The sequence below is a fragment of the Pantherophis guttatus genome, chromosome 5 (assembly GCF_059756535.1).
Source record: "Pantherophis guttatus breed Tessera chromosome 5, ASM5975653v1, whole genome shotgun sequence".
NCBI lineage: Eukaryota > Metazoa > Chordata > Lepidosauria > Squamata > Colubridae > Pantherophis > Pantherophis guttatus.
The window spans coordinates 13,581,657-13,608,196 of NC_142067.1; the positions used below are offsets into that span (position 1 = coordinate 13,581,657).

The following is a 26,540-nucleotide window of genomic DNA, read 5'->3' on the forward strand; positions in this document are numbered from 1 at the left end:
TCGGTGGTTTTTTCCATCCTTTTTTACACTCAATCCTCCAGGTTATTGGAGGCAAAAGGTTTCTGAGATAGCAGTAATCAGTATTACTGTAAGTGTTCGATCTGCAATCATTTATTTAGCAACTGTTTGAAGTTACAACAGCACAGAAAAAGTGACTTATGACTGGTCCTTCCCCTTAGGACCATTGCAGATCCCGCCCCCCCCGGTCACGTGATCAAATTGCAGCGTTCCAAGTCATTTGATTGACTTGCAACTTTCCCAGCTGGCTTTTAACAAGCAAAATTAATGGGGGAAGCCAGATTAGCTTAATGACCATGTCATTTGCTTAACAACTGTATTGATTCACTTAACAACTGTGAGAGAAAGTGCATGTCTCGCTTAAGTAACTAAGCCTGGTTTAGTAACGGAGATTCTGCTCCCCAATTGTAGTTGTAAGTCAAGGCCTGCCTATAAGGGATTGGAAATCAGCATCTATTCCTCAAAAAGAATGGTCCCCATTGCATTTGTACCCTCCTCTCCAAGTCCATCTGGCTGAAATCCCAGAATTGGTTTACTTCTGCCTTATAATATCTACCATTACAGCAGAATGAAAATTGCCCCTTTTACTAGACCTCGTTTTTGGTTCCATATCAGAGGAATATTTAATTCCACTCCAGTCTGAGAATGGATAGTGGACTTTCCCAGTCACAGGTTTCCCTTTGCTGGTGAGAAACTTCAATAATATTCCAAAAATGTTTCAAGCATTCTGTTAAGTGAGTGTGGTTTTTTTCACCATCTCCTTTTTTTAAAATATAGAAAGGAAAGTTCTTTGAATCCTCTTTTTCCATCTGCTTGTAGAGAAAATCTCCTAAGGAGGAAAATGGCATAGGGTTTCCTGCTTGAGCAGGGGGTTGGACTAGAAGACCTCCAAGGTCCCTTCCAATTTTGTTATTCTGTTATTTTGAAAAGATTTTCTTGTCCTATTATGTTGGCAAGGGGAAATGGTGAACATGTGGACACCATTAAGGACCAAGATGAGTACAAAGCTAAAGAAGATAAATTTCCAATTGCCATTTCATTGTTTTGTTAAGAAACGTTATATTTTGGGTTATATTATTTCCTTGTTCACCATCTATATGATGCCCAAGATACATTTCTCTTTTGCAAGGTGTTCTTTCTTATATGAACAAATCCCATTTGGAGTACTTTTAACTTCTTTTAGTTTTAAAACACACATTTTTAAATAGTTTATTTTTATTTTGAGTTTCACAATGTGGTAGGGCCCATTGCTTCCAAAGATTGTTGGCTCCTGAAAAGAGGATTACTATTTTGGTGCACTATGTTTCCAGGGTAAGTTAAGAGTGATGGAACCTTCACAGTTCTTGCTTCCTCTGCTGGGGTGGGAGAGCACATCCTACTAAAAATCAGTAAAAAAAAAAAAAAAAGAGTGTTTCTATTGGATGTTTTGAAGTAAAATTAATGACATTGGTCATCGATCTCCCAGTTAGAGATATTGCTCAAGTTTAGCCCTGAATTGGACATTGCTAGATATATTTTTATACATATTTCCACAGACCCCTTATCTTTTCTCTCAAATCCCAATGATTAAAAAAGGGGGCAAAAAAATCCCAGAACTAGAATCCTGTACATCAGTGCCCCCCAAACTTTTGGGCCCCAGGGACTGGTTCTATGGAGAGGGGGCATGCTTTCGGGTTCTGCCTGCATCCCGCAGATGGGGCTTCCCTTGTTTGCGTGGCCCAGTTTCTGGCATGCCATAGCCCGGTTCCGGCCCATGGCCTAGAGGCTGGGCACCCCTGTTGTACATGGCAAGCCCCTCTTCCGAAAGCAATCCAATTTTGTAAGCTAATCTAGTGTCAGGGGAATTAGATAAAGCTTCCAAACCAGTTTCCTCAAGTTTCCTCTTGTTTCAATCCCTTCCAGGAATGAAAATATTTCTGGTTGCCCCCATCAATCTGAGATGGTGTATCTGAAGTGACAGACCTGGGGCTAACATTAAGATGGGAAAAGATCAAATCTCAAACTTAGAACAACTGCCTTGCAGAAGAGGACATATTAACTCCCTACCACACATAGAAAAAGAAATGAGTGAATACTAGAGATATACACAACCCTATTTATTTAAAGGGCGATAATATCCTTCCGTTGAAAAAGCACCTTACAAAAGACAGACGGAAAAAGATATCACTTTTATTATTGTATTTACAAATTTGTGTTGGCTGTCCCATTTCAAATAAATTCATTTGGGGAAATGGAACTGATTTTCCTTTTTTGGGTAAACACAGCAGCAAAATCAACTGTGGTTGTTAAAAATATATTTCACATGTCTGTTACCACGTAGAAAAGACCAAAATCTCTCTTAAGTCTATCCCTGTTTGAGTACGAGTTACTTTTGTTTATTTGAATATACTGTATCTTACATCTGTTAAATTACTACTTTTATAGCTTCAATTCACTTGTATTTCATTTATTCATAACATTTATCCCACAACTGTGTTGTTTTTAACAAACCCAGAGTAGGACTGCATGTTGTATTTATTGTTACCTTTGTAAATTAAGTTTATAATTTTGTATGTATTTTGATGTGTCTTTAAATATAATAACTTAGAAACTGTTTTGTAGGTGAAGAGACAATTATCCTAAAAGCCAAGCATATATATAGTAAGGGTATGGCTAGCTGATGAGAGCTAAATAGCTTGAAATAGATCTATACTAGTCTCCCTTTATTTCTTTATCAGCGAAATATAAATTTGGTATAATATATATATAATATCTATATATATCTCACACATAAATAAAAACAAATAGTAAATAATCCTTTATTTCTTTGTGATTGCTTCACCACACATTCTTTGGTCCTCATATTACAACAAAAGAGATTTTGTTTCCATCTTATAGTTTGGTACAGGACTTGCCAACAATTCATGCTTATAAATGCAAGGGTTGGAATTGGCAAAAAAAAAAATGCTAAAAAGTCAACAAAATTCAAATTCTGTGGCAAATACTGAAATATGTCAAAATACAAACTTTTGTTATTTCTTTTATATAATTGTATGCTACACCGCTTTCTATTATTCGAAATATTGAAGCAGGGTACAATAAGTGAATGTAAATAATAGATTGTAAATAAATAATTGTTTTGCTGCCCGATATGCTGCCTATTATGGGAGAATCTAATGCTAATGCTAAAAAACAGTAGATTAAAACAGTATTAAAACGGCACATTCAACCTGATCTAAAGTTTAACTTACTGCACCTGTGTATGGTTTGCCAACTGCACAGTGGCAGATAGAACAGCGCTCTAGAGGGTTAACATCATTGCCTAGAGCAGTGTTTCTCAACCTTGGAAGCTTGAAGATGGTTGGACTTCAACTCCCAGAATCCCCCAGCCAGCGCTGCTGGCTGGGGGATTCTGGGAGTTGAAGTCCACCCATCTTCAAGCTACCAAGGTTGAGAAACACTGGCCTAGAGGATCATTAGTTGCCCTCTTCCCACCTTGGAAGAGCTTTGTAGCTCCCACTGCCTTAAGAAAGTTCAAAATATCCTTAAAGATCCATCTCATCCTGGGTACCCTTTTTTTTGAACTATTACCATCTGGCAGACGGTACAGGATAATAATAAAAACAAGGTCAAATAGGCTGAAAAACAGCTTCTATTCCAGAGCAGTAACTGTACTGAATTCTACTGTACAGTGCAACACTAATGCAACATCAGGAGTTTTCAATTCAATTGTATAGAATGTGAAGGATGTGTGTTTGTGTTTTATTTTTTATGTATAATGTACACTAAAGATGGCATTTAATTTCATTGTACGAGGTGCAATGACAATAAAGTAAATTTTAAAAAACTAAAAAAATAACCTAAAGATCTTAGAATGCTTTGTGTTCACAAGATATCCTGTGATTTTGCATTAGTGATCTGTACTAGCTATGATATGCAGGTAGTCTTCAAATTATTTCTGTATATGGAGCCTGCCCATCATGGTCATAAATCATTTTGGTTGTAAATTCATGTGAATTCTACATTATATGTAGAACTACAATTCTACTTTTTTGTGTGTGTGTGGTGGTCATTAAGTGACAGCCACAGATATAAGGTGACTGCCACAGTCCTTAAGTGAAGCAATGATTTGCCTGAAGTAAACACCAGGTTTTGGCAGAACCATCATAAAACCTAATCGTGATTGTAGAATGTTGCAAATAGCCACAGATCTGCAGTCTGGCTGCTAAGTGCTTCAAGGTTGACCTAACCTTCCATCCTTTCGAGGTAGGTAAAATGAGGACCCGGTTTGTGGGGGCAATAAGCTGACTTTGTACAAAATAGAACAGCTTAGGGGGGCCAAAAAGCCCTACTGAGCAGGTATACAAAAGTATGAAGGCTATTGCTTAATGCATTATAAGCCGCCCTGAGGCTCCGGAGAAGGGCGGCATATAAATCTAACTAATAAATAAATAAGTGTGGACATGTGACTGGGCAAGGGTGGGGGGGATTTCACAACTTTGAATCCAGTTCATAAGTACCCTCAGGGAGGTCTGGTACAACTTTGAACAGTTGCTAAACAACTTGACTTACCTGTAATTTCTTCTGTAATCTACCTGTCATTCTTCATCAATTCTGGTCCCACCTTGAAAGCTCAAGCAGAAGGAAACTGAAAGCAGACCAGAGATGTGACATTCTCTGCCCTACCAATGAGCAGAATTATAGTAGTGGCCAAAATTGTGGGAACCTTTTGGGAAAAGTGTATTTTCTAAAACTAGCTAGAATAGCAGTTACAGTATAAAGAAGAAAAATGAAACACATAGAAAAAATGAGATATACAAAAATTATCACCATAGAAAAAAACGAGATATACAAAAATTATCACGTCAGTTAATACTTAGTTGGGTAACCTTTAGCATGAATTATAGCCTTACAACATCTTCCCATGGAGTGAATGAAGTATTTTAGGTCTGCAGCTGTTATAATGTGGAACCAAGATGGAATGATTGCTTCTATTAACTGGGTTTTATTGCTGGGTCGCTTCTGACTAACAAGTTTCTTTAGTTGGCTCCATAGATTTTCAATTGGGTTAAGGTCTGGGCTATTCCCAGGCTATTCCAGCAGTGGAATATGATTATCTTGAAATTCCAAAAACAAAAAAGTGGTGTGATTAGCCATCAAACCTCAAAAATACACTTTTCCCAAAAGGTTAGAATTTACTTTGTCTACTCTTTTTATATCAATTGCAGACTTAGAATAGAATAGAATAGAATAGAATAGAATAGAATAGAATAGAATAGAATAGAATAGAATAGAATAGAATAGAATAGAATAGAATAGAATAACTGAGTTGGAAGGGGACATTGGAGGTCTTCCTAGTCCAACCGCCTGCTCAAGCAGGAGAACCTATACTATTTCTGATAAGTGACTGTCTAGTCTCTTATGAATGAATGAATGAATGAATGAATGAATGAATGAATGAATAACAAGAGCCTGATAGTACAGTGGACTAAAGCACTGTTATTAACATCTACTGCTTGCAATTAGTGCAAGTTCAAATCTCACCAGGCTCAAGGTTGACTCAGCCTTCCATCCTTTCAAAGGTAGGTGAAATGAGGACCCAGATTGTGGGGGCAATAAGCTGACTTTGTATAAATATACAAAAGTATGAAGGCTTTTGCTTAACGCATTGTAAGCCGCCCTGAGTCTCCAGAGAAGGGCGGCATATAAATTAAAGCAAAAAAAATAAAATAAAGAATGAATGAATGAATGAACGATAAAGCTACATGGGCAAATAATAAGGGGGAAATATTCTATTTATTTAGAGGAGATACAATATGAACTCTTTCAAATGCAATACATTCTTTTTAAAATAAAATAAAATAAAAAAGGAGCTGCAAGATTTTACAGAAGTATGAGGTGTCGTTAATTTTAAAAAAGAGACCTGTGCATTTTTATCTGTTCCAACTATACCAAAAAAAAAATAAAATCTAATATCTTAGAAATACCTTTAACACGTAAGTCCTTTATTTAAGAAAATCCTTAAAAACATTTAATGGGCTTTGTGAGAAAAACATGCTGACTTGAAAGGTCTCCTGTTAAAAATAAAATAAAACCTCAAATAGGTTGCTGCAGCACGGGGTTGGAATAGAAGACCTCCAAGATCCCTTCCAAGTTCCAACTCTTGTTATTCTACGTGCTAAAAATTAAGTCATTAGGAGATAGAAAGAAGAAAAATATACTTTAATTGGAAATGTTTACAATGAGGCATGGAGCTCTCTGCCAGGAGCCTGCAAGAGGGAGCCACAAAACGCCTCACTTTGCACACAACTTACATATTATCAGTAGCATTTGAAATAGCTAAGAGAGAGAGAAAAGAGGCAATCACTGAGCAGCACCTTTATCGATTGTTGTATTTCCCTTTGAATCCCTAATGGAAAAAAAAAAAGCAAATATTCAAAAGTTAATGCGTGTTTCATCCATGCCCAAATAAAGTCAGGCACCTGTAACAATCGCTTATGCTCTAACATCACCCTCTATGAGTTGGAGGGGGCTTTTGGGCCGGGGCCGCCGCGAGGCTTATCCCCCTCAGTCCCCGCTGCAGCCGCCGCCGCCGCCGCCCACCGGAATCGCTTGAGCTCCTTGGCCTCTTCATGGAAGCCCCCGAGCCGGCTTCTGAAGAATCCCTAGGCCGCCGAGCCTTGTGGAAAGCGCCGAGCGGGCGGCAGCGGCCCGTTCTGGCGGCCTGCTTGACCTGCTGCACCCTGCTCGGCTGGTACATGGCCAGCAGCGTGAAGGACTCCGCGGCGCTCAAAGGCCAATGGCGAGAGGATGAAGAACCCGAGACGACGACGGCGGAGACGCTGACGGTGCTGGTGTGGTGGGATCCTTTCGGGCGCGGCGGCTTCTCCTACGACTGCTGGCCGTTCAACATCAGCGCCTGCCGCCTCTCCACCAGCCGCCTCCTCCAACGCAAAGCGCACGCGATCGTCTTCCATCACAGGGACCTGCAGATACATCGCCTCGCCTGGCTGCCCCAGCAGAGGCCGGCGGACCAGCGGTGGGTCTGGATGAACTTAGAGTCGCCCACCCACACCACGGGCCTGTATAACCTGAGCGGCCTTTTCAACTGGACTATGACCTACCGGATGGATTCGGATGTCTTTGCACCCTATGGGTACCTCAAGCTTCGGCCGCAGCCCCTGGTCCAGTTCACTTTGCCCAAGAAGACCAAGCTGGTGGCCTGGGTGGTCAGTAACTGGAATGAAAGTCACGCCCGGGTCCGTTATTACCACCAGCTGAAAAAATATCTCCCCATTGATGTTTATGGATCTCGTAGACTGTCGCTCAAAGACAACAATGTGGTGAAGACTGTCTCGGAATACAAGTTTTATTTGGCCTTTGAAAACTCCCAGCATCATGACTACATCACGGAGAAACTCTGGAGGAACGCCTTTGAGTCGTGGGCCGTGCCCATCGTCTTGGGTCCCCCGAGGGCCAACTACGAACGGTTTATCCCCTCCGACGCCTTCATTCATGCCAATGACTTCTCCGACCCCATGGAGCTGGCGATTTACCTGAAATTCCTAGATAAAAACAAGAACATGTACCAAAGGTATTTCGCTTGGAGGAAACAGTATGATGTGAAGGTGTCGCCTTTTTTGACCGAACATTTTTGCAAAGTTTGTAACGTAATCAGAAAGGTGGGGAAACAGCCCAAGATTATCCAGGATCTCTCCAAGTGGTTTGAAAATTGACGTCCACGGATTGACTGAGTTCCCATGCAGGATGGTTGGGTTGACGCATTTACCCAACCAAAGCACAAGAAAATATATCAGGGATATTTCAGTTTTTCTTAAGTTATCAGTTAACTTAATTGATAAGTTAAGATTGCTTGGTTTAATAATCATGGGGAGATTCACCATTGTGTGTGTATGTGTGTATATTTATGGACTTTTTTGTTTGTTTGTTTGTTTCTCTCTTATGGCCTCTATGGTCGATATAGTTCTTCACCAAACTTAAGCACAAAAATGTGCAGGCTGCCACATATTTGTATTTAAACATTTACTTGCAACCTTAGCAAACAAGCAAAATATAGCAAAATAAGCAAAACCATTAGCAAAATACGTATGAAATTATAGCAGTCATATCAATTGAATACAATACATCCCCTCTAATATTAAAAGCATAATTTTTCAGTATGTGCTTTCGTAGCTTCCTTGCAGCCATTGCAAGCAATACGATGTTTTGTTACATGTCTTCATCAGACAACAAAAACAATTTTCTTGTTCTAATCTAGATTCTCTCAATTGGATTAACCAGGGCATCATGAATCTACAGCAAATTCCTGCTATAGTTTGCAATGTAATGCGTAATGAGTCAAATCTTCCACCTATAAGTTATTGCAAGTGTGTTAAAGGTGTGTAGTTGGTAATCGTATATTTTCTGTCTAAATAGGCTGTTAGCCTTGTTTGAAAGAGAAATTCTATAAAGGCTTTTCTCGGGAAATAAGCCATAAGAAACTTGAGGACTATAATTTGTGAAGTGGCATTATGATATACTACAAGTTAAAATTTACTTTGTCTACTCATAAGATCAACTGCAGATTTTAAAAGAATAGAATAGAATAGAATAGAATAGAATAGAATAGAATAGAATAGAATAGAATAGAATAGTTGGACGGGACCTTGGAGTAGTCCAACCCCCTGCTTAGGCAGGAAACCCTACACCACTTCAGACAAATGGTTATCCAACATCTTCTTAAAAACTTACAGTGTTGGACCATTCACAACTTCTGGAGGTAAGTTGTTACACTGGTTAATTGTTCTGTCAAGAAATTTCTCCTTCGTTCTAAGTTGCTTCTCTCCTTGATTAATTTCCACCCATTGCTTCTTGTCCTGCCCTCAGGTGCTTTGGAGAATAGCTTGACTCCCTCTTCTTTGTGGCAACCCCTGAGATATTGGAACACTGCTATCATGTCACCTCTAGTCCTTCTTTTCATTAAACTAGACATACCCAATTCTTGTAGCTGTTCTTCATCTGATTTAGCCTCCAGTCCAGGGATCGGTTCTACTTACCTTTACTACCAGTTCGCAACTGTAGTATAGTTCACAACTATTGAGCGAGATACCACATATACTGTACCTGTGCATTTTGTTGTTCTTGCCTAAATGTAGAACCTTACTTTTTTCACCATTGAATTTTATTTTGTTAGATTTAATTTAATTTAATTTAATTTCCAATTTATATACCGCCCTTCTCCCTGAGGACTCAGGGCGGTGTACAGCCAAGATAAAAAACATAGAATACAAATATTAAAACATTTAAAAATATATATAAATTTTGGCCTGAAAGTTAAGAATCACAGACTAATTAAAAGAATTTAAAAATTTCTTCTTAAGCCAACCCGGCTTGCTGAAAAAGATGGGTTTTCAGGGAACGACGGAAGGCATTGAGGTCCTGGATTCTTCTTATCTCCGGGGGCAACTGGTTCCAGAGGGTGGGAGCCCCCACAGAGAAGGCCCTCCCCCTGGGGGCCACCAGCCTACATTGTTTGGCTGATGGCACCCTGAGGAGGCCCTCTCTGTGGGAGCGCACAGGTCGATGGGAGGTCGTCGGTAGCAGCAGGCGGTCTCGGAGATAGCTAGGCCCTATGCCATGGAGCGCTTTAAAGGTGATAACCAACACCTTGAAGCGCACCCGGAAGACCACCGGGAGCCAGGGCAGCTCGCGCAGGAGCGGTGTTACATGGGAGTGCCATGTTGCTCCCATCACTACCAGTGCTGCTGCATTCTGGACCAGCTGGAGCCTCCGGGTGCTCTTCAAGGGGAGCTCCATGTAGAGAGCGTTGCAGTAGTCAAGGCGAGAGGTGACGAGGGCGTGAGTGACTGTGCACAAGGAATCCCGATCAAGAAAGGGCCGCAACTGGCGAATCAGGCGAACCTGATAAAAGGTCCCCCTGGTAACAGCCGTCAGATGTTCCTCCAAAGACAGCTGCCTATCCAGGAGGACTCCCAGATTGCGAGCCCTTTCAGTGGGGGCCAAAGACTCGCCCCCAATAGTCAGTGATGGAGTCAACTGACTATATCGGGATGCCGGGAGCCACAGCCACTCAGTCTTGGAAGGGTTGAGCCTGAGCCTGTTCCTCCCCATCCAGATCCGCACAGCCTCCAGGCACTGGGACATCACTTCAAGGGCATCGTTGGGGTGGCCTGGGGTGGAGATGTACAGCTGGGTGTCATCAGCGTACTGGTGGTATCTCACCCCAAAGCCACGGATGATCTCGCCCAGCGGCTTCACATAAATGTTGAACAGAAGGGGCGAGAGGACCGATCCCTGCGGCACTCCACAAATGAGAGGCCTCGAGGTCGACCTCTGCCCCCCTGCCAACACAAACTGCGACCGGTCGGAGAGGAAGGAGGAGAACCACCGCAGCACAGTGCCTCCCACCCCCAACTCTTCCAGCTGGTGCAGCATTATACCATGGTCGATGGTATCAAAAGCCGCTGAGAGATCTAATAGGACCAGAACAGAGGAATAACCCCTGTCCCGAGCCCTCCAGAGATCATCCACCAACGCGACCAATGCCATTTCCGTGCTGTGCCCAGACCTGAAACCCGACTGGAACGGATCTAGATAGGATGTTTCCTCCAGGAATTGTGGAAACTGTTGCGCGACCACACTCTCAACAACCTTCGCAGTGAAGCGAAGGTTGGAGACAGGACGATAGTTAGCCAATATTGCTGGATCCAGGGACGGCTTCTTGAGGAGAGGCCTCACCACCGCCTCTTTCAGGGCAGCGGGGAAGTGACCCTCACTCAACGAAGCATTAATGACGCCCTGGAGCCAGCCTCGTGTAACCTCCCGGGAAGCCAGTACCAACCAGGAGGGACACGGGTCCAGTAAACATGTGGCCGCACTAAGTCTCCCCAAAATCCTGTCCACATCATCGGGAGTCACAGCATCAAACTCCTCCCAGATAACATTCTCAAGACTGTTCCTCGTCACCCTGCCCTGATCTACCCAGTCAGAGTCCAAATCCCCCCGGATCTGAGCGATTTTGTCATACAGGTATTGTCCGAAATCCTCCGCCCTGCCTTCTAAGGGATCCTCCCGCACTCCCAGATGGAGCAGGGTGCGGGTCACCCTAAACAGGGCGGCTGGACGATTCCCTGATGACGCAATAGAGGCGGAAAAGTAGTTAGACTTTGCCGTCTTTATCGCCACTAGGTAGGCCTTAATATGCGACCTTACCAGTGTTCGATCAGATTCAGCAAGACTGGCCCTCCAACCGCTCTCCAGGCGTCTTTTCCGGCGCTTCATTTCCCTCAGCTCCTCAGTAAACCAAGGAGCCGCCCGGGATCGGCATCGGGTCAGAGGCCGCAAAAGCACAACTTGGTCCAAGGCCCCACCAGCCGCCCGATCCCAGGCGGCTACCAGGTCCTCGGCCGAGTCATGTGCTAGATCCTCAGGAAATGGCCCAAGCTCCGTCTGGAACCTATCAGGATCCATCAGGCGCCTGGGGCGGATCCATCTAGTTGGGTCCGCCTCCCTGCGGCGAGGGGTCGCGGTTCGAAGATCTAGGTGAAGGAGTGAGTGGTCAGTCCATGACAAGGGTTCCATGTCTATATCCCCTATAACAAGACCACTCAACCACTGGCCAGAGACAAAAATCAAATCCAGAGTGTGACCTCCCCTGTGAGTAGGGCCATGAACTAACTGGGTCAGGTCCATGGCCATCATGGAAGCCATGAACTCCCGAGCCACCTCAGACGTTTCACCGACGGATGGCAAGTTGAAATCACCCATGACTAAAAGCCTGGGTGTATCTACTGCCACCGTGGCTATCACATCGAGTAGCTCAGGTAGGGCTGTTGCCACGCGGCAGGGAGCCAGGTACGTAAGCAACAAGTCCATCTGAACCCCACGGCCCCACCTCACAAGGAGGGACTCACATCCGGCTATCTGAGGCACAGTGGTCTCCCTCGGATCCAGATCCTCGTTAATAATAACCGCCACCCCCCCTCCCCTCCCCTGGGCCCTCGGCTGATGGAATGCTCTGAAGCCTGGTGGGCACATTTCAACCAGAGGGACGCCACCCTCCGGGCCCAACCAGGTCTCCGTAATACCCGCCAGGTCCGCTCCTCCCTCTTGTATAAGATTGTGAATGAGGGGGGCCTTATTAACCACGGACCTGGCATTGCATAACATCAGCCGAAGGCCCAGATCCTGAGTGTCTAAGCCACCTAGTCTCCGAGAGGAGCCATGGGGACCGGGGCAAGCAATTGCTCTCAAACAGCGAGTGCGAGCCCCCAACACATGATATGGTCCCCTGCTCCCGCCATATCTGCCCCTCCCATCTACTGTGCTGATGGTACAGACCTCATAGGTATCATCCCCCATCCCTTTCCCAGTCCCTCGACCAACACCTCCCAAATCGTTACCCTGTGCCGGGCTCGGCTCTGACCCTGGTGGATTTCCCCCCCCCCATCCCCCAGAGTCTTCTTCCCAATTTCTCTAGAAAGATCATTACAAACCCCCCTCCCAGAACCCCTTAAAATCTTAAAAAAATTCCCTAAAAAACCCCACAAATTCTTCCTTGCTCCATGCCATCTCTCTGGACTCCAAAGTCCGTCATCGAGATAGGCCCTCAATAATGTGGAGGGCCAAACCTGCGAGAGGGGAGAATCTCGCAGGGCGAGGAGTTCCGACACCGAATACATATAATCATCAGGGGAGACAAAGTCCAAGGGAAGGGAGTACCGCTGATGTTACAAACATAGGGAAAATTCTAGTCCATGGTTAGGCCATCAAGCCCATTGTCCTCTCATGACAATGGCCAAGGAGGTGCATATCATTCGGCCCCGGAAGTTTCCAGGGCAGCCATGCTCTCACCTAGGCCACCCATGGAAACTCTGATGGAAATCCGGGCGTAAAGATAGCCATAGTCGCCTCCCACTGGCCTTACGTCCATAGAACCAGTATCCCTCCTGGGATTAGTAGCATCCGGGAGTCCAAGTATCCTGCTCAGAAGGAGGTTTAAGTTCGTAAATTCACGTCAAAGAGATTTTACATGGCAGGGAGTTCAGACAGGCTAGATGTAAAAGGGGGAAAATTCGGAATAATTCAGCAGGCCAAGGTAGATGGGTAGCTGTAACCGTAGTAAGGCCCATAGGCCTAAACTCGGTCCAAAGGAAGGAAGAGGGAGGGGAAATTCAAGTTCCCAATATTATAGAATAGAATAGAATAGAATAGAATAGAATAGAATAGAATAGAATAGAATAGAACAGAACAGAACAGAACAGAACAGAACAGAACAGAACAGAACAGAACAGAACAGAACAGAACAGGAAGGGACCTTCAAGGTTTTCTAGTCCAGCCCCCTGCATAAGCAGGAGAACCTATACTATTTCAGATAAGTGACTGTCTAGTCCTGTGATGGCAAGCCTCTGGCACGCGTGCCACAGGTGGGACATGTAGCGATATTAGTGGGCACGCAAGCTTAGCTCCGGTGCACATGTGCACGCCAACCAGCTGATTTTCAGGCCTTCTGGGCCCACCAGAAGTAGGGAAACAGGCTTGTTTCCTGCCTCCAGAGGCCTCAGGGTAGTGATGGGGAAGGCCCATTTTTTGCTGTCACCAGCCTCCAGAGCCTTTCTAGAAGTCTGGGGAGGGCGAAAACGGCCTTCCGGTGGGACTGGAAGTTGGCAAACAGGCCATTTTCAGCCTCTGCAGGGCCTCCGGGTGGTGGTGGTGGGGAAGGCCATTTTCACCCTCCCCAGACTCTTCGAAAGGCTCTGGAGCCAAGTGTGAGAGAAAAACGGGCCTACCAGGCCATCCCGTGCCAGGAGCAGGGGGGGACTGTGGGGAGGGTCATGTGCACATGCGCAGGGCCATGGCGCATAGAATTATGGGTGTGGGCACATGAGCGCAACCCCCCCAATCCCGCCCTCCTGGCATGTGATGGCAAAAAGGTTAGCCATCACTGGTTTAGTCTCTTCGTAAAAACCTCCAGTGATGGAGCACCCACAATTTCTGAAGGCGAGCTGTTCCACTGGTTAATTGTTCTCAATGTCAGGAAATTTGTCTTTAATTCCAGGTTGCTTCTCTCTTTGATTAGTTTTCATCCATTGTTTCTTGTCCTGCCCTCTGGTGCTTTGTAGAATAATTTGACCCCCTCTTCTTTGTGGCTATATATCTATAACATTTGTCTTTTTGTGAACTGAACGATCCTTTGGCTCTGATTATAAGCTTTGTTTACACTGACTATAAAGTGAGTTCATAAGCTGTAAACTCTTAATATCTTTTTTTTTTATTGAAAAAGTTTTCAAATACAAAATTTTTTTCCCCACATTTTTCTCCCCCCCTCCTCCCTAACCCCCCCTCACCACCCATCCCCCCCATGACTTCCTCACAACAAAAACCTAATTCATAACAGATTATATAATATTTTACCATCCCCTTACTCCCTCCTCTAAATACTGACCCTTATTTACTAATAATATTATTAATATTATTACTGCCCACTTTAACCATACATTTCAAAATATCATTTTACTATAGCATTGCGTAATAACTTAAACTAATAGTAAATTAGTTTAACATAATAATATTATTATAACTCCCGATTTAACAATAATCTGCCCTATTTCTCCTCCCCATACTTATATCTGTATATTAATACAACATTTCATAACAACCTTCCATTTTAAAACTATATAATAAATCCTGCTTTAACATTTAATCTTTTGTATATATTAATATAACATTTCAAAGCAGCCTTCCCCATAAATCCTAATTTAGCATTTATTCAGCTCCATCCATTTGCTCCAGTCCCATAAGTATATCACTTAAGCATCCCTTTTCTTAAACTAAACAATCTGTAAACTAACCTATCTCCACCCACGTTCCTACAAAATTGCCATACACAACAATTCTTAATATCTTTAATCTACTACCCACCCTACTAAAAAAAAAGTATTCCATTATATAGAAAAAATCAATAACTTTAAGTTTATAATCCATATAATATCTTCTTTAGTGTCTTTCCACTAGATTGTTGAGTACATCATCCATATTAGGGTAACATAGCATCCTAGTTGCAACAGATTGTTCCAAATCCTCAGTTGTCTTCTGCCCCCATCAATAATAAATCTCCTCCTATATATATAAAAAAGAAAAACAACCACCCGAGTGACATTATAATTATATTCCATACAGTATCTGTAATTGTGGTTTTCTTCAGGATTATTCATTCCCATCATCATAATGGGTAACAACCAGATCTTCTGCATGCCCCAGCGTAATTCTCTTGCCTTATAGCTCGACATAAATATAATACATTTATCAATAAAAAGAACTCCAAGATAGATAATTCCAATCCAACCAGTTTAAGGCTCTTTTCACATCCCAAAATTACGGCATTGCAGAGGTCTGTCACTCTCCTCAGGATATTGTTAACCAATACTTCGCCTCAACTGTCTTTTCATATATTCGTTCATTTTATTTTTTTTAAATGGCTTCACTGTTGCTTAATTTAGAAATTTTTATTTTTGTGAGACCTATTTCTTTTTTTCTTTTCCTTTTGTGGGTTTGTTCTCCATCCTAATTTCCTTTCTGCAAGTTGTATATCGACTAAGCGATTTTCATTCTGGTTTATGACTTTATCTTGTTGGTTTTGCTGTAACTCATATTTCTTTTCTGACAATTGTATATCAGCTAATTGATTTCCATGCTTGTCTGTAACTTGATGAATCATAATCACGTTAGAATCCGATGCCACTTCTCTTTTATTTGTAAATAATCCAGCTGGGGTGTCTAAAGAATCCGAAGGCAATTTGTCTACAGAAGCCTCTATAATTCGATGTTTTCCCTTTATTTCCAATTCCTTCTGCTTATCCTGTATTGTGCATAAAGATGTTGAATTCATTTTCAAAAATTTTTGATAAAATTCTTCCGCTTTTTCAACAGTATTTAATTGATATCTTTCTCCTTGATATCTCAATATAATACCCACTGGAGCGTCCCACCTGAATAGAATATTTCTTTTTTTAAGTTCAGTCACCAGAAAACCAAATTTCTTTCTTTCCGATAACATCTTGGGCGGGAGCTCTTTGTATATCCAAATCTTTCTTCCAAACCATTGCAAAGTAGAATTGTAAGAATTTTGCACAATATTATTTCTTATCTCCTTATCTGTAAAATAAATCACCACATCTCTAGGCAGTTGCCTTTGCTTTGCAGTCCAGGAATTTATTCTATAAACTCTATCAATCCTACAAAATACTTCCTCAGGTTGAACCTTTAAAATCCCAGCCAGAATTTCAGAAGATATTTTCCTTAAATCATCTCTGTTGTTTTCCTGCAGTCCTCTCAGTCTAATCACATATTCAGTAAAATTATATTGCATCATTAAAACTTCTCTTTCAATCCATTGTTGTATGTTTTCTGCATTACAAGTCTTTTGATCAGCCTCCATTTTAGGTTTTTCTTCTGGGCTATTATCTTGAGTATTTGACAAGTCATTTTCAATTTTTTGTATTCTATTGTCCAAATTATCCTCAGTTTCTTCCATTTTAGACTCTAATAACTTTGTATTTGCATCCAACTGGATCATAAATTCTGAAAAACCATTAGCCATTTTTATAATCTTTCGTTCCAAAAAATCAAACTTTGATTGCACCAATTCTTTAATTTCCTGCTTAAATTTTTCAAGGTGCTGATTCACAATCTCATCCCTTCTTACAATCTCCTCTAAGAGAAATTCTATTATGTTAAAATCAGGTTTCTGAGACTGGAGACTTAGAACTTGTTCATGTAATTTGTTAATGGGGGAATCCCCCCCCACTGCTTGTTTGTCTGACTTTATAAATCTCAATGCCATGTTTCCGCCCAGACAAACTTTTTTAGAAAAGAGAAGAAAAGCAGGGAAAGAAAAAACTTCTTTCCAATCAAGATCAATATCAAATCTCCAGGAGAAAAAAGACACAAAAGTGAAATTTTATCTTCAATTGTAGCCAAAAGTATTTATTCCGCTACTTTGTAGTAATAGAAAACGGAAGGACTTTCCCTTTCAGCCCCTTCTCAAGCCGCGGCAGTCGCCATTTTAAAAAATCTTTTTTTCCTTCTTACTTTCTTGAATAACTTTTATAAAATAAATAAAATACTTGCGATTCAGGATCACAGGTCCAGCTCACGTCCTCTTTGATTAATCTGTTAAATTTGTGGGCTTGTTCTTGTCGCCTAGTTCTGCATAAGCAGAGGTCTCCCAAAGCCCGGAGCGGCGGCTAGGGATATGGGGAGTCTCATCTGCTCTGTCCCAAAAGTAAAAAAAAAACTTTTGGGGCTACGCAGAGAGCTCTACCCACCCTAGCCGGCTCTATCTCCATTTCCTCGTGGAAACGGAGTTTTTTCGAGCCGCCATTCCGTTGTGAAGGTGGCTCTTTACAGGCAGTGGGGCTGGCGATCCCAAGAGATCATCTGGGGGTGACAAGCAGCAAACCGGAAGTCCGCCTGTAAACTCTTAATATCAATACCACTGAACATCAAGGCTTTGTTTCCACTAATCACAAAGCAATGCTGTAAATACATTTATAAAGATTATAAATACTGGACTGACCATACTATATCACAGCAACTCAAATTTACTTTTCCACTCTTGTTTTATGCCAACTGCAAACTTTGGTTTATAATGTTTCTCTTTTGATGATCCTCTGGCTTTCAGATTTATTTTACTTTTTACTTTCTTTTTAAACACTAAGCCCAAAAGAAGGCTACAGATTTTTGAACTAAACAGCAAAGGCTGAAAATATTTTAAGGATGTAAACGGTAAACTGAAGGACTGAGTGCTTTAAAAAGAAAACCTACCGTAATTTGCCCTTGTTCCATTATTGTTGTTGTTAGTTGCAAAGTTGTGTCCGACATATCGCAATCCCATGGACAACGTTCCTCCAGGCCTTCCTGTCCTCTAACATCTTCTGGAGTCCATTTAAGCTCACACCTACTGCTTCAGTTACTCCATCCAGCCAACTCATTCTCTGCCATCCCTTTCTTCTTTTGCCCACAATCTTTCCCAGAATTAGGCTCTTCTCCAGTGAGTCCTTCCTTCTCATTCGGTGGCCAAAGTAGTTGAGTTTCATCTTCAGGATCTGGCCTTCTAAAGAGCAGTCAGGGTTATTCTGACTGTCCTATAGTTCTCCTATGGGACTGACCGGTTTGATTGCCTTGCAGTCCAAGGGACTCGCAGGAGTCTTTTCCAGAACCATAGTTCAAAGGCCTCAATTCTTTGGTGCTCAACCTCTCTTATGGTCCAACTTTCACAGCCATACATTGCAACTGGGAAAACCATAGCCTTGATTATACACACTTTTGGTGGTAGGATGATGTTTCTGCTTTTTAGTATGCTGTCTAGATTTGCCATAGCTTTCCTCCCCAGGAGCAAGCGTCTTTTAATTTCTTGGCTGCAGTCCCCATCTGTGGTGATCTTGGAACCCAGGAAAATAAAATCTGCCACTAGCTCAATCTATTTGCCAGGAATTGAGAGGGCCAGATGCCATGATCTTAGTTTTCTTGAGTTTCAAGCCAACTTTTGCACTCTCCTTCTTCACCCGCATCAAGAGGCTCTTTAGCTCCATTATACGGAAGCACTACTTCAGCATTAGCCATTAATATGAGGAAAAGAATAATATTTGAGAGAAGATTCTGGAGCAAAAGATTTCTATTTCTCATCTTCCCTGTGTAGATTACAAACCATTATCTTGAAGCTGATCTATTTTGCACTTAAGTCTTATTTCAGCACTAGTCATAAGAAAGGACATAAGAGTTTAAAGTATTATTTCAATGCTAACCACAAGAGGGAGTAAGATCAATTTTTAAAAAGGAAGGAACCCAGAGGATACAGCATTGTAAAGATGGTTTAAAAAAATAAAAACATAAAAACCCATATAAAATCAATTTTTAAATATTTTTAATTTTTTAATTCAATTTTTAAAATGTATTTTTTTTTAAATTTAAATTTAAAAAGAAAGGGTCCAAGGGCTCCAAATTATTAAAAGATAGAAGGGACTTCTCCAGTATTATAACAATTATTATTTTTCTGTAATCTTTTACAACTGTAAGGTGAGATTTCATTTTTTTTAGCTGAGTTTTTATTTCTTTCGTTCTTTTATTCATCTGTGGATTACAAACTGTATCTAGACCTCATTTGCATGTAAATTTTACTTCAGCACTAGCCACAAGAGGAAGTCAAAGACTTAACTTTTAAGAATTTGAAAGTCTTAGAATTTTTAATTATTTTTGGAAAAAATAATTTTTTAAAAACTTTTGACAAATTTTGAGTTTTTAAATTAATGTTTAGAATTTTAAAAATTTTTAACCATTTTAAGAAGAGAAACCTAGTCCTGGAAAAAAAAATCAGTAATGGGAAAAAAGATTAACACTATTGTGATTGTGCAAAATATGTGCCATGTATTGGTGGGATTCTACCGGTTTGGACCAGTTCAGGCGAACCGGTAGCTCCGACAATCATCTGGAAGCGAACCGGTTCGCCTCAATGATCAGATGGGCCCACCCTTCGCCCGTGCTATTTTCCTACCTTTATCTCCTCAGCTGATTTGTGTGACAGAGCTGATTGCTGCGCGAATCAGCTGTGTTACTCCTCTGAAGAAACCCGGAAGTGAAGATTTGTTCAAACTGTGCACGTGCGCTCAGTGTGCGTTAGGTTCAGGTGTGCATGCAGCGTGTGCAAAGCACGTGATCACCAAACCGGTTGTTAAGTCGGGAGGATCCCATCACTGGCATGTATGTATTCATGCCCATAGAAGACCTAAATTACACATGTAACAGGTATAAACTAGAAAAGAAAATGAAGGGTAGAGAGGCAAGACTAGCCACTCTGAGGCTCTTAACCAACGAAATGAGAAATTCCAATCAAAAGAAGATTGTATCCAAATTAAACATAGTAAGGAACAATTTACCAGAAGAAATGGACCTTTAGACTGGGATCCCCAACCCCCGGGCCGTGGCCCACTAACGGGCCATGGCCTGTTTGCAACTGGGCCATGCGAGTGGCAGGCTGCCACGCATGCACGTACACGCAGATCTAGTTGTGTAAGTTGAGCTGCATGCATGTGTGCGTCAGCCTGCCATTCACGCAAGTTGAACTGCGCATGTGCACATGCGGCAATTCGCCACTCATGTGCTGCCCTGCAGCTCATGTGGCTGGTTCCCCTCTCCCACCACCCTGCCAGGCAGCCAAGCCACAAAATTTGGGAACTGCTGTTTTAGATCAGGGGGGTCAAACTTGATTTCATTGAGGGCCTCATCAGGGTTGTGTTTGACCTCAAGAGGGCCGTGTGTGTGTGTGTGTGTATGTGTGTGTGGCCGGCAGCAATGCGGAAGGTGAGTTTTCTCCAAACTGTGCGCATGTGTGCACTCAGCAAACCAGTTGTTAAACCGGTAGGATCCCACCCCTGGATGAATGGCAATATGTCACTCATAGACGAAAACAACAAACAAAAACAATGTTCCTGGCTATCCAGTTCTGTACAGTTCACTACAGCCCTGCTGGAGCTGAACAATCAATTTCACATCCTCCCCCTTGAAGAAAGTGTCAGCCCCGGCATGCCGCCTGGCCCAGGGCTGACATTTGGTGGGGAGACAAGGAGGCAACCACCCACTTGGCTAGGGTCCTGCGCAGCGCGCTCAATCATCCGGGGAAGCCGCAGACCCACCTGCTGCCATCCTGATGCTTCGTAGGAGGTGGCGTGGCCGCTGCACAGCTGAGAGATGGCCACGTACTGATGATGTCACCAGACCGATCGACTAGACTGGGGGACGCTACTGCTGGCCTCTACCTTGTACTGATGGATGTGCCTGGAGGCTTTCTTGCGGGAACTGAAGGGCAACTACTTTCTTGCCTGGTCTGCTAGGAGGAGGGGATTACTCGCGAGCAGAGAAGGAGAAGGGGATTACTCGTGAGCAGGGAAGGGGAGGGGATTGCTCGTAAGCAGGGAAGTACATAAGAACATTGCAGGGAGCAGCAGCACTTATGGGTGTGAGGGAGAGGATACAACACGCAGGGATTGGATGGGGGTGATAAAGGTTAATAGTGGGCATGGGTAAGAAAGGGACTAACATATAAAAGGTGGTGGGAAGCATAGGCTGTTAGCCCTAACAATAGTTCCTTATTGGATGTCAGTGAGTGCCAGTAATAAAAAGGAAAAGCAACATCAAACTAGTTTGTTTGTGTCAGTCTTTCTTATTAGCCTGGAACCTGATAGAAAGCATGCAGACATCTGGAGAAGAGACCTCATCAAGTGTTCCAGTGACAGGAAGAAAAGTAGCCAGACTTCTCCAAGAAAAAAAAAAGGTGTGATAGTGATAGGAGAGAGTCACTTCTCAAAGGAATTGGTCAACCGGACAATGAATCTAGGAAGGTCCCCCTGGGGCAAAAATAAAAAATGTGAGCGAGAGACTTACTAAAATAATGAAGCCCGCAGATTATTATTCCTTTCTCCTCTTTCATGTGAAAACGAATGATGCTACGAAAAGCCTGAAAACGGTATCAAGAGATTATGAGTAGCTCAGCATACTGCATAAAGCCAAAGAGTGAGGAGCATAGGTGGTGGTTTCATCTGCACTTCCAACAGAGAGTCAACATCCAATGAAGAAATAGAGGATTTTAGAAGTATATCACTGGCTTAAAGGATGGTGCCATCCAGAGAACTTCAAATTCCTCAACCATGGTCTACATTAACCACATGAAAGAGGGGATAGGTTTCCCCTCACAAGAATTGAGAAAAATGGTTTTGGAAAATGACTTTTGGCTTATTTGAAGGGCTTTAAGCTACAACTGGAAGGGGAGGGGAGGGAGACTAATCTTTAGCATCTAATTATGAATACAATCCCTAAAACAAACATCCCTTAATCAAATAATGAGACAGGGAGTGGTGAGAAGGAAGAAGAGTTCAGATACAAAACGAAGAGGTAGATAGCTGAGTGAGACATAAAGGACTCAGATGCCTAATGTTCAAAGTATGAGGAACAAACAAGGCAAACTTTTTAGTACAGGAGGGCAAGTAGGATATTGTTGCCATTATTAAAACTTGGTGGGTTATAACTCATGATTGGAATGTACAGCTGGAAGGATATAAATTGTTCAAAAGAAATGGGCTAACAAAAGAGGTGGAACTGCATTATAATAAGAAATCGTTATACCTTTATAATGTATAAAACCATAGATGAAAGCCATCTTAAATGCATATGGGTTAATATAAAAGGAGAAAAGAATGACATTTCCCTAAGTGTTTACTTCCAAGCAGACAAAATAGATGAACTTTTTGCTAATCAGTTGATTTAGGTATGCAGGAAACACACCACAGTAGTAATGGGGGACTATTCTGACATCAACTGGGAGACAAACTTTGCACCAAGTGGAGATCAAAAAGGTTCTTGATGAGCCTAGATGACAACTTTGTCACCAAAAAGGTAGAGGAGACTAGATAATCTGTTGTACTGGACTTAATTCTTATTAACAGAGTTGAAATGATAGAAGAGGATGAAGTTGCAGAACTTTGGGGGACATACTCATACTGAAATTCAACATAATACAGGCAGAAATAATCAAATAAAATCAAACTACTGTCTTAGGTTTTATGAGACCTGACTTCAACAAACTAAGAGGTAGTTTAGGAAGGATTCCATGGTGGAAATCCTAAAGGCTATTGCTTAGTGCATTGTAAGCCGCCCTGAGTCCCCGGAGAAGGGCAGCATATAAATCAAAAAAAAAAAAAAAGGGAAATACAACTCAAGATTCATGGGGAATTCTGAAAAATGAGATTGTAAAAGCCCAATCTAAGACAATACCACAGAGAAAGACAAACAGAGACCTGAGACAAAACCAGCATGGTTGCATAAAGAACACTCTGATAAACAGAGAGAGAGAGACAAAAAAAAGACAAGTATAGAAAAATGGAAAAAGAGACATATAATTAAAACAGAATATCAGCAAATAGCTGGAATCTGCAAAGGTGAAGTTAGAAAAACTAAAGCTGCTCAGAATGAACTAAAACTTGCAACAAATGCCAAAACTTAATTTTTAAAAATTATTTTAACATGTAACAAAGAGGAAAAAAGGCAAGGGAATGATCAGCCCACTAATTGGAAAAGATGGCAAGAAAGTGACCGGTAGCAGGGAGAAAGCAGAACTGCTTAATTCATTCTTTGCATAATTTGCATAATTGTCTTCACACAAAAGGAAAAAAAAACCAGTCCAACCTATCAAATGCAGTGCCATAGGAGACAGAATAGGAATGTAACTTGCAATAGGCAAGAAAATGGTAAGAATACTAGCCACATTAGACAAGTTCCAATTGTCAGGACCAGATGGATTGCGTCCTAGGGTTTCAAAGGAGCCAGCAGACGTGATCTCAAAACCAGTAAACAAAATCTTTCAAAGTTCCCGGATCACAGGGGAAATACCAGAGGACTGGAAAAGAGTTGATGTGATCTACAAAAAGGGGAGGAAAGTCGGTCCAGGAAACTACCAATCAGTCTGACCTCGATTCATGGGAAAATCCTGGAAGAGATAATCAAGTAGCCACATGTGAGCACCTAAAAATGAACAAATCAATTACTAGAAGCTGGCATGTTCACACAGAGCACATGAAATCTATTTATTTATTATCAGTCACATTTTGGATTTGCCTATCTCCCTCACAGAGGGACCAATGGTATACAGTGAAAGATTAAAACACAATATTCAACTAATAATAAAAATACAATAGCATAAATAACATGATAATACAAGTTCTAACAGCAAATTTCCAGGATAGTAAACAGAAATGGCTGTCAATTATAGATTGCTGATTGCCGATTAAATGTCCCTACAGCAGTGGTAGGTTGCTCCCGGTTCGGACCGGTTCTATAGAACCAGTAGTAAAACCGGTGGGAGGCTCCGCCCACCGACCCCGACGTCATCAGGAAGCTTCTGCACGCACGGCCCCGTTGCGAACCGGTAGTAAGTAGAACGGCCCCGTTGCGAACCGGTAGTAAGTAGAATCCACCCCTGCCCTACAGTATGTAAAATCTGGCATTACACTGTAGTATTAATATAGGAGTAAGATCAGGCACTTACTTGAAGCCACATAATTGTAATCCAGTCCAATCCAGTCTTTCTGCAGCACTCTGCCAGCCCAAAAACGGGCTGTGCGGAGGCCCTGCGAAGCCCGTTTTTGGCTGGCAGAATGCTGCAGTTGGCTGGGGAGGCCAAAAACTGTTTATAAAAAGAACTTTACAAAAAATTAAATTTGGAAAAAAAAGATGACAGATCACATTTATAAACCTATCAAGGCACAGATATGAATTAATAATTATGAGCCACATTAAACTCTATTGAGGGGTACTAAGCAAGGATACCCATCACCCCTCTTTCTATTTAATTTAGTTATAGAAATGTTAGCCATATGCACGAATGACAAAGTTACATGGGTAAATAATAAGGAGGAAATATTCTATTTATTTAGAGGAGATATAATATGAACTCTTTCAAATGCAATGCATTCTATTTAAAATAAAAAGGAGCTGCAAGATTTTACAGAAGTATGAGGTTTCACAGTTAATTTAAAAAAAGGATCTGTGCCTCTTTACCTGTTCAAAGTACAAAAAAAAATTATCTAATATCTTAGAAGTAGCTTTAGCATATAAGTTCTTTGTTTAAGAAAATCCTTAAAATAGTTAATGTGAGAAAAACATGCTGACTTGAAAGAAAGGTCTCCTGTTAAAATAAAATAAAACCTCAAATAGTGTCTCCTGCTCGAGCAAGGGGTTGGAATAGAAGACCTCCAAGATCCCTTCCAACTCTGTTATTCTATGTTCTAAAAATTAAGTCATTAGGAAATAGAAAGAAGAAAAATATACTTTAATTGGAAATGTTTACAATGAGGCATGGAGCTCTCTGCCAGGAGCCTGCAAGAGGGAGCCACAAAACGCTTCACTTTGCACATAAAGTACATATTATCAATAGCATTTGAAATACCTAAGAGAAAGATAAAAAAGGCAACACAATCACTGCGCAGTACCCTTATGAATTGTTATATTTACTTTTCATATCTAATGGAAAAGCAAATATCGAAAAGCATTTTTCATCCACACCCAAATAAAATCAGGCACCTGTGACAATAGCTTATGACTTGACGTTCCCATGTAACACCGCTCCCACGTGAGCTGCACTGGCTCCTGGTAGTCTTCCGGGTGCGATTCAAGGTGTTGGTTGCCATCTTTAAAGCACTCCATGGCTTAGGACCCAGGTACTTACGAGACCGCCTTCTGTCACTGATACCGTCCCATCGACCAGTACGCTCCCACAGAGAGGGACTCCTCAGGGTGCCGTTGGTCAGACAATGTTGATTGGCGACCCCCAGGGGGAGACCCTTCTCTGTGGGGGCACCTACCCTCTGGAATGAGCTGCCCCCGGAGATTCGTAGGATCCCTGACCTTCGCACCTTTCGCCGCGCCCTCAAAACACTATTGTTTCACCAAGCAGGGCTGGCCTAAATGCTATTTTAATGGGTGGTCTATTTTAGCTCTTTCGGCCAAATTATTTAATATTTTTAAATTGTCTTTTAACTTTCATATAGTTGTGGGTTTTATTTTTGGCTGTACACCGCCCTGAGTCCTTCAGAAGAAGGGCAGTATAAAAATTTAATAAAATAAATAAATAAATAAATGTTCCAACCTTACCCTCTATGATTTGAGTGTTCCTATGAAGCAGGTAAACAATATGCATAATTATTTCATAGTTTTATATTTTAATGGAATTTATTCACATTTAAAGGAAAATATTTAATTCTTTTTTTTATAATTTCTCAATATAGCAAATGAGGCTATATCCTGAATGTCAAGATTTTGTTAAGTGTTTAAGAAAAAAAAAAGAATATAGAAAGGACAATGTGGGAAAAGATTAACGAGAAAATGAAACCCTGGAATAAAAGCTGTTCTAAGATCCCAGGCTGAATGCCGCAGTTAAAAATGATGCTTTCTAAATTACAGGCAGCCATCTACTTAATGCTCATAATTGGGCCCAGAATCTTGGGCGATTTGAACAAAAAAAAGAGTGCAGAGAAGAGCAACCAAGATGATTAAGGGACTGGAGGCTAAAACATATAAAAAGAATGGTTTCAGGAACTGGGTATGTCTACTTTAACAAAAAGAAGGACTAGGGAAGACATGATAGCAGTGCTACAATATCTCAGCGGTTCAGGGGTGGGTTCTAAAATTTTTTACTACTGGTTCTGTGGGCGTGGCTTATTTTGTGGGCGTAGTTTGATGGTCATGTGACAATTCTTTAGGATTTAGCAGAGGTTCTGGTCTACCAGGCTTTTAACTGCTTGCAGAGCTGTACCGGTCTACCTATTTGTTTTTGGAGCACACTGGTCTACCACCACAATGCCTTTTACCGCTGATCAGCTGCAGCCCTTTGAAGTGCCACGGCAAGAGTTCAAACAGTTTTTTTCCTTCTAGCTGATCAGCTGGGACTCGGGAGGCAGCGAATAGATTGGGGACGCGGC

At 41.8% G+C, this 26,540-nt stretch overlaps 1 protein-coding gene across 1 annotated transcript; it reads left to right on the forward strand.

Annotated features, from left to right (window-relative positions):
- Positions 1-6,206: 6,206 nt before the first annotated feature.
- On the forward strand, positions 6,207-7,900 carry LOC117660588 (alpha-(1,3)-fucosyltransferase 4-like). The gene has a single exon (XM_034408744.3). The coding sequence runs from the start codon at positions 6,630-6,632 to the stop codon at positions 7,731-7,733; it is 1,104 nt and encodes a 367-aa protein (XP_034264635.2). The 5' UTR covers positions 6,207-6,629; the 3' UTR covers positions 7,734-7,900.
- The last annotated feature ends 18,640 nt before the right edge of the window (positions 7,901-26,540 follow it).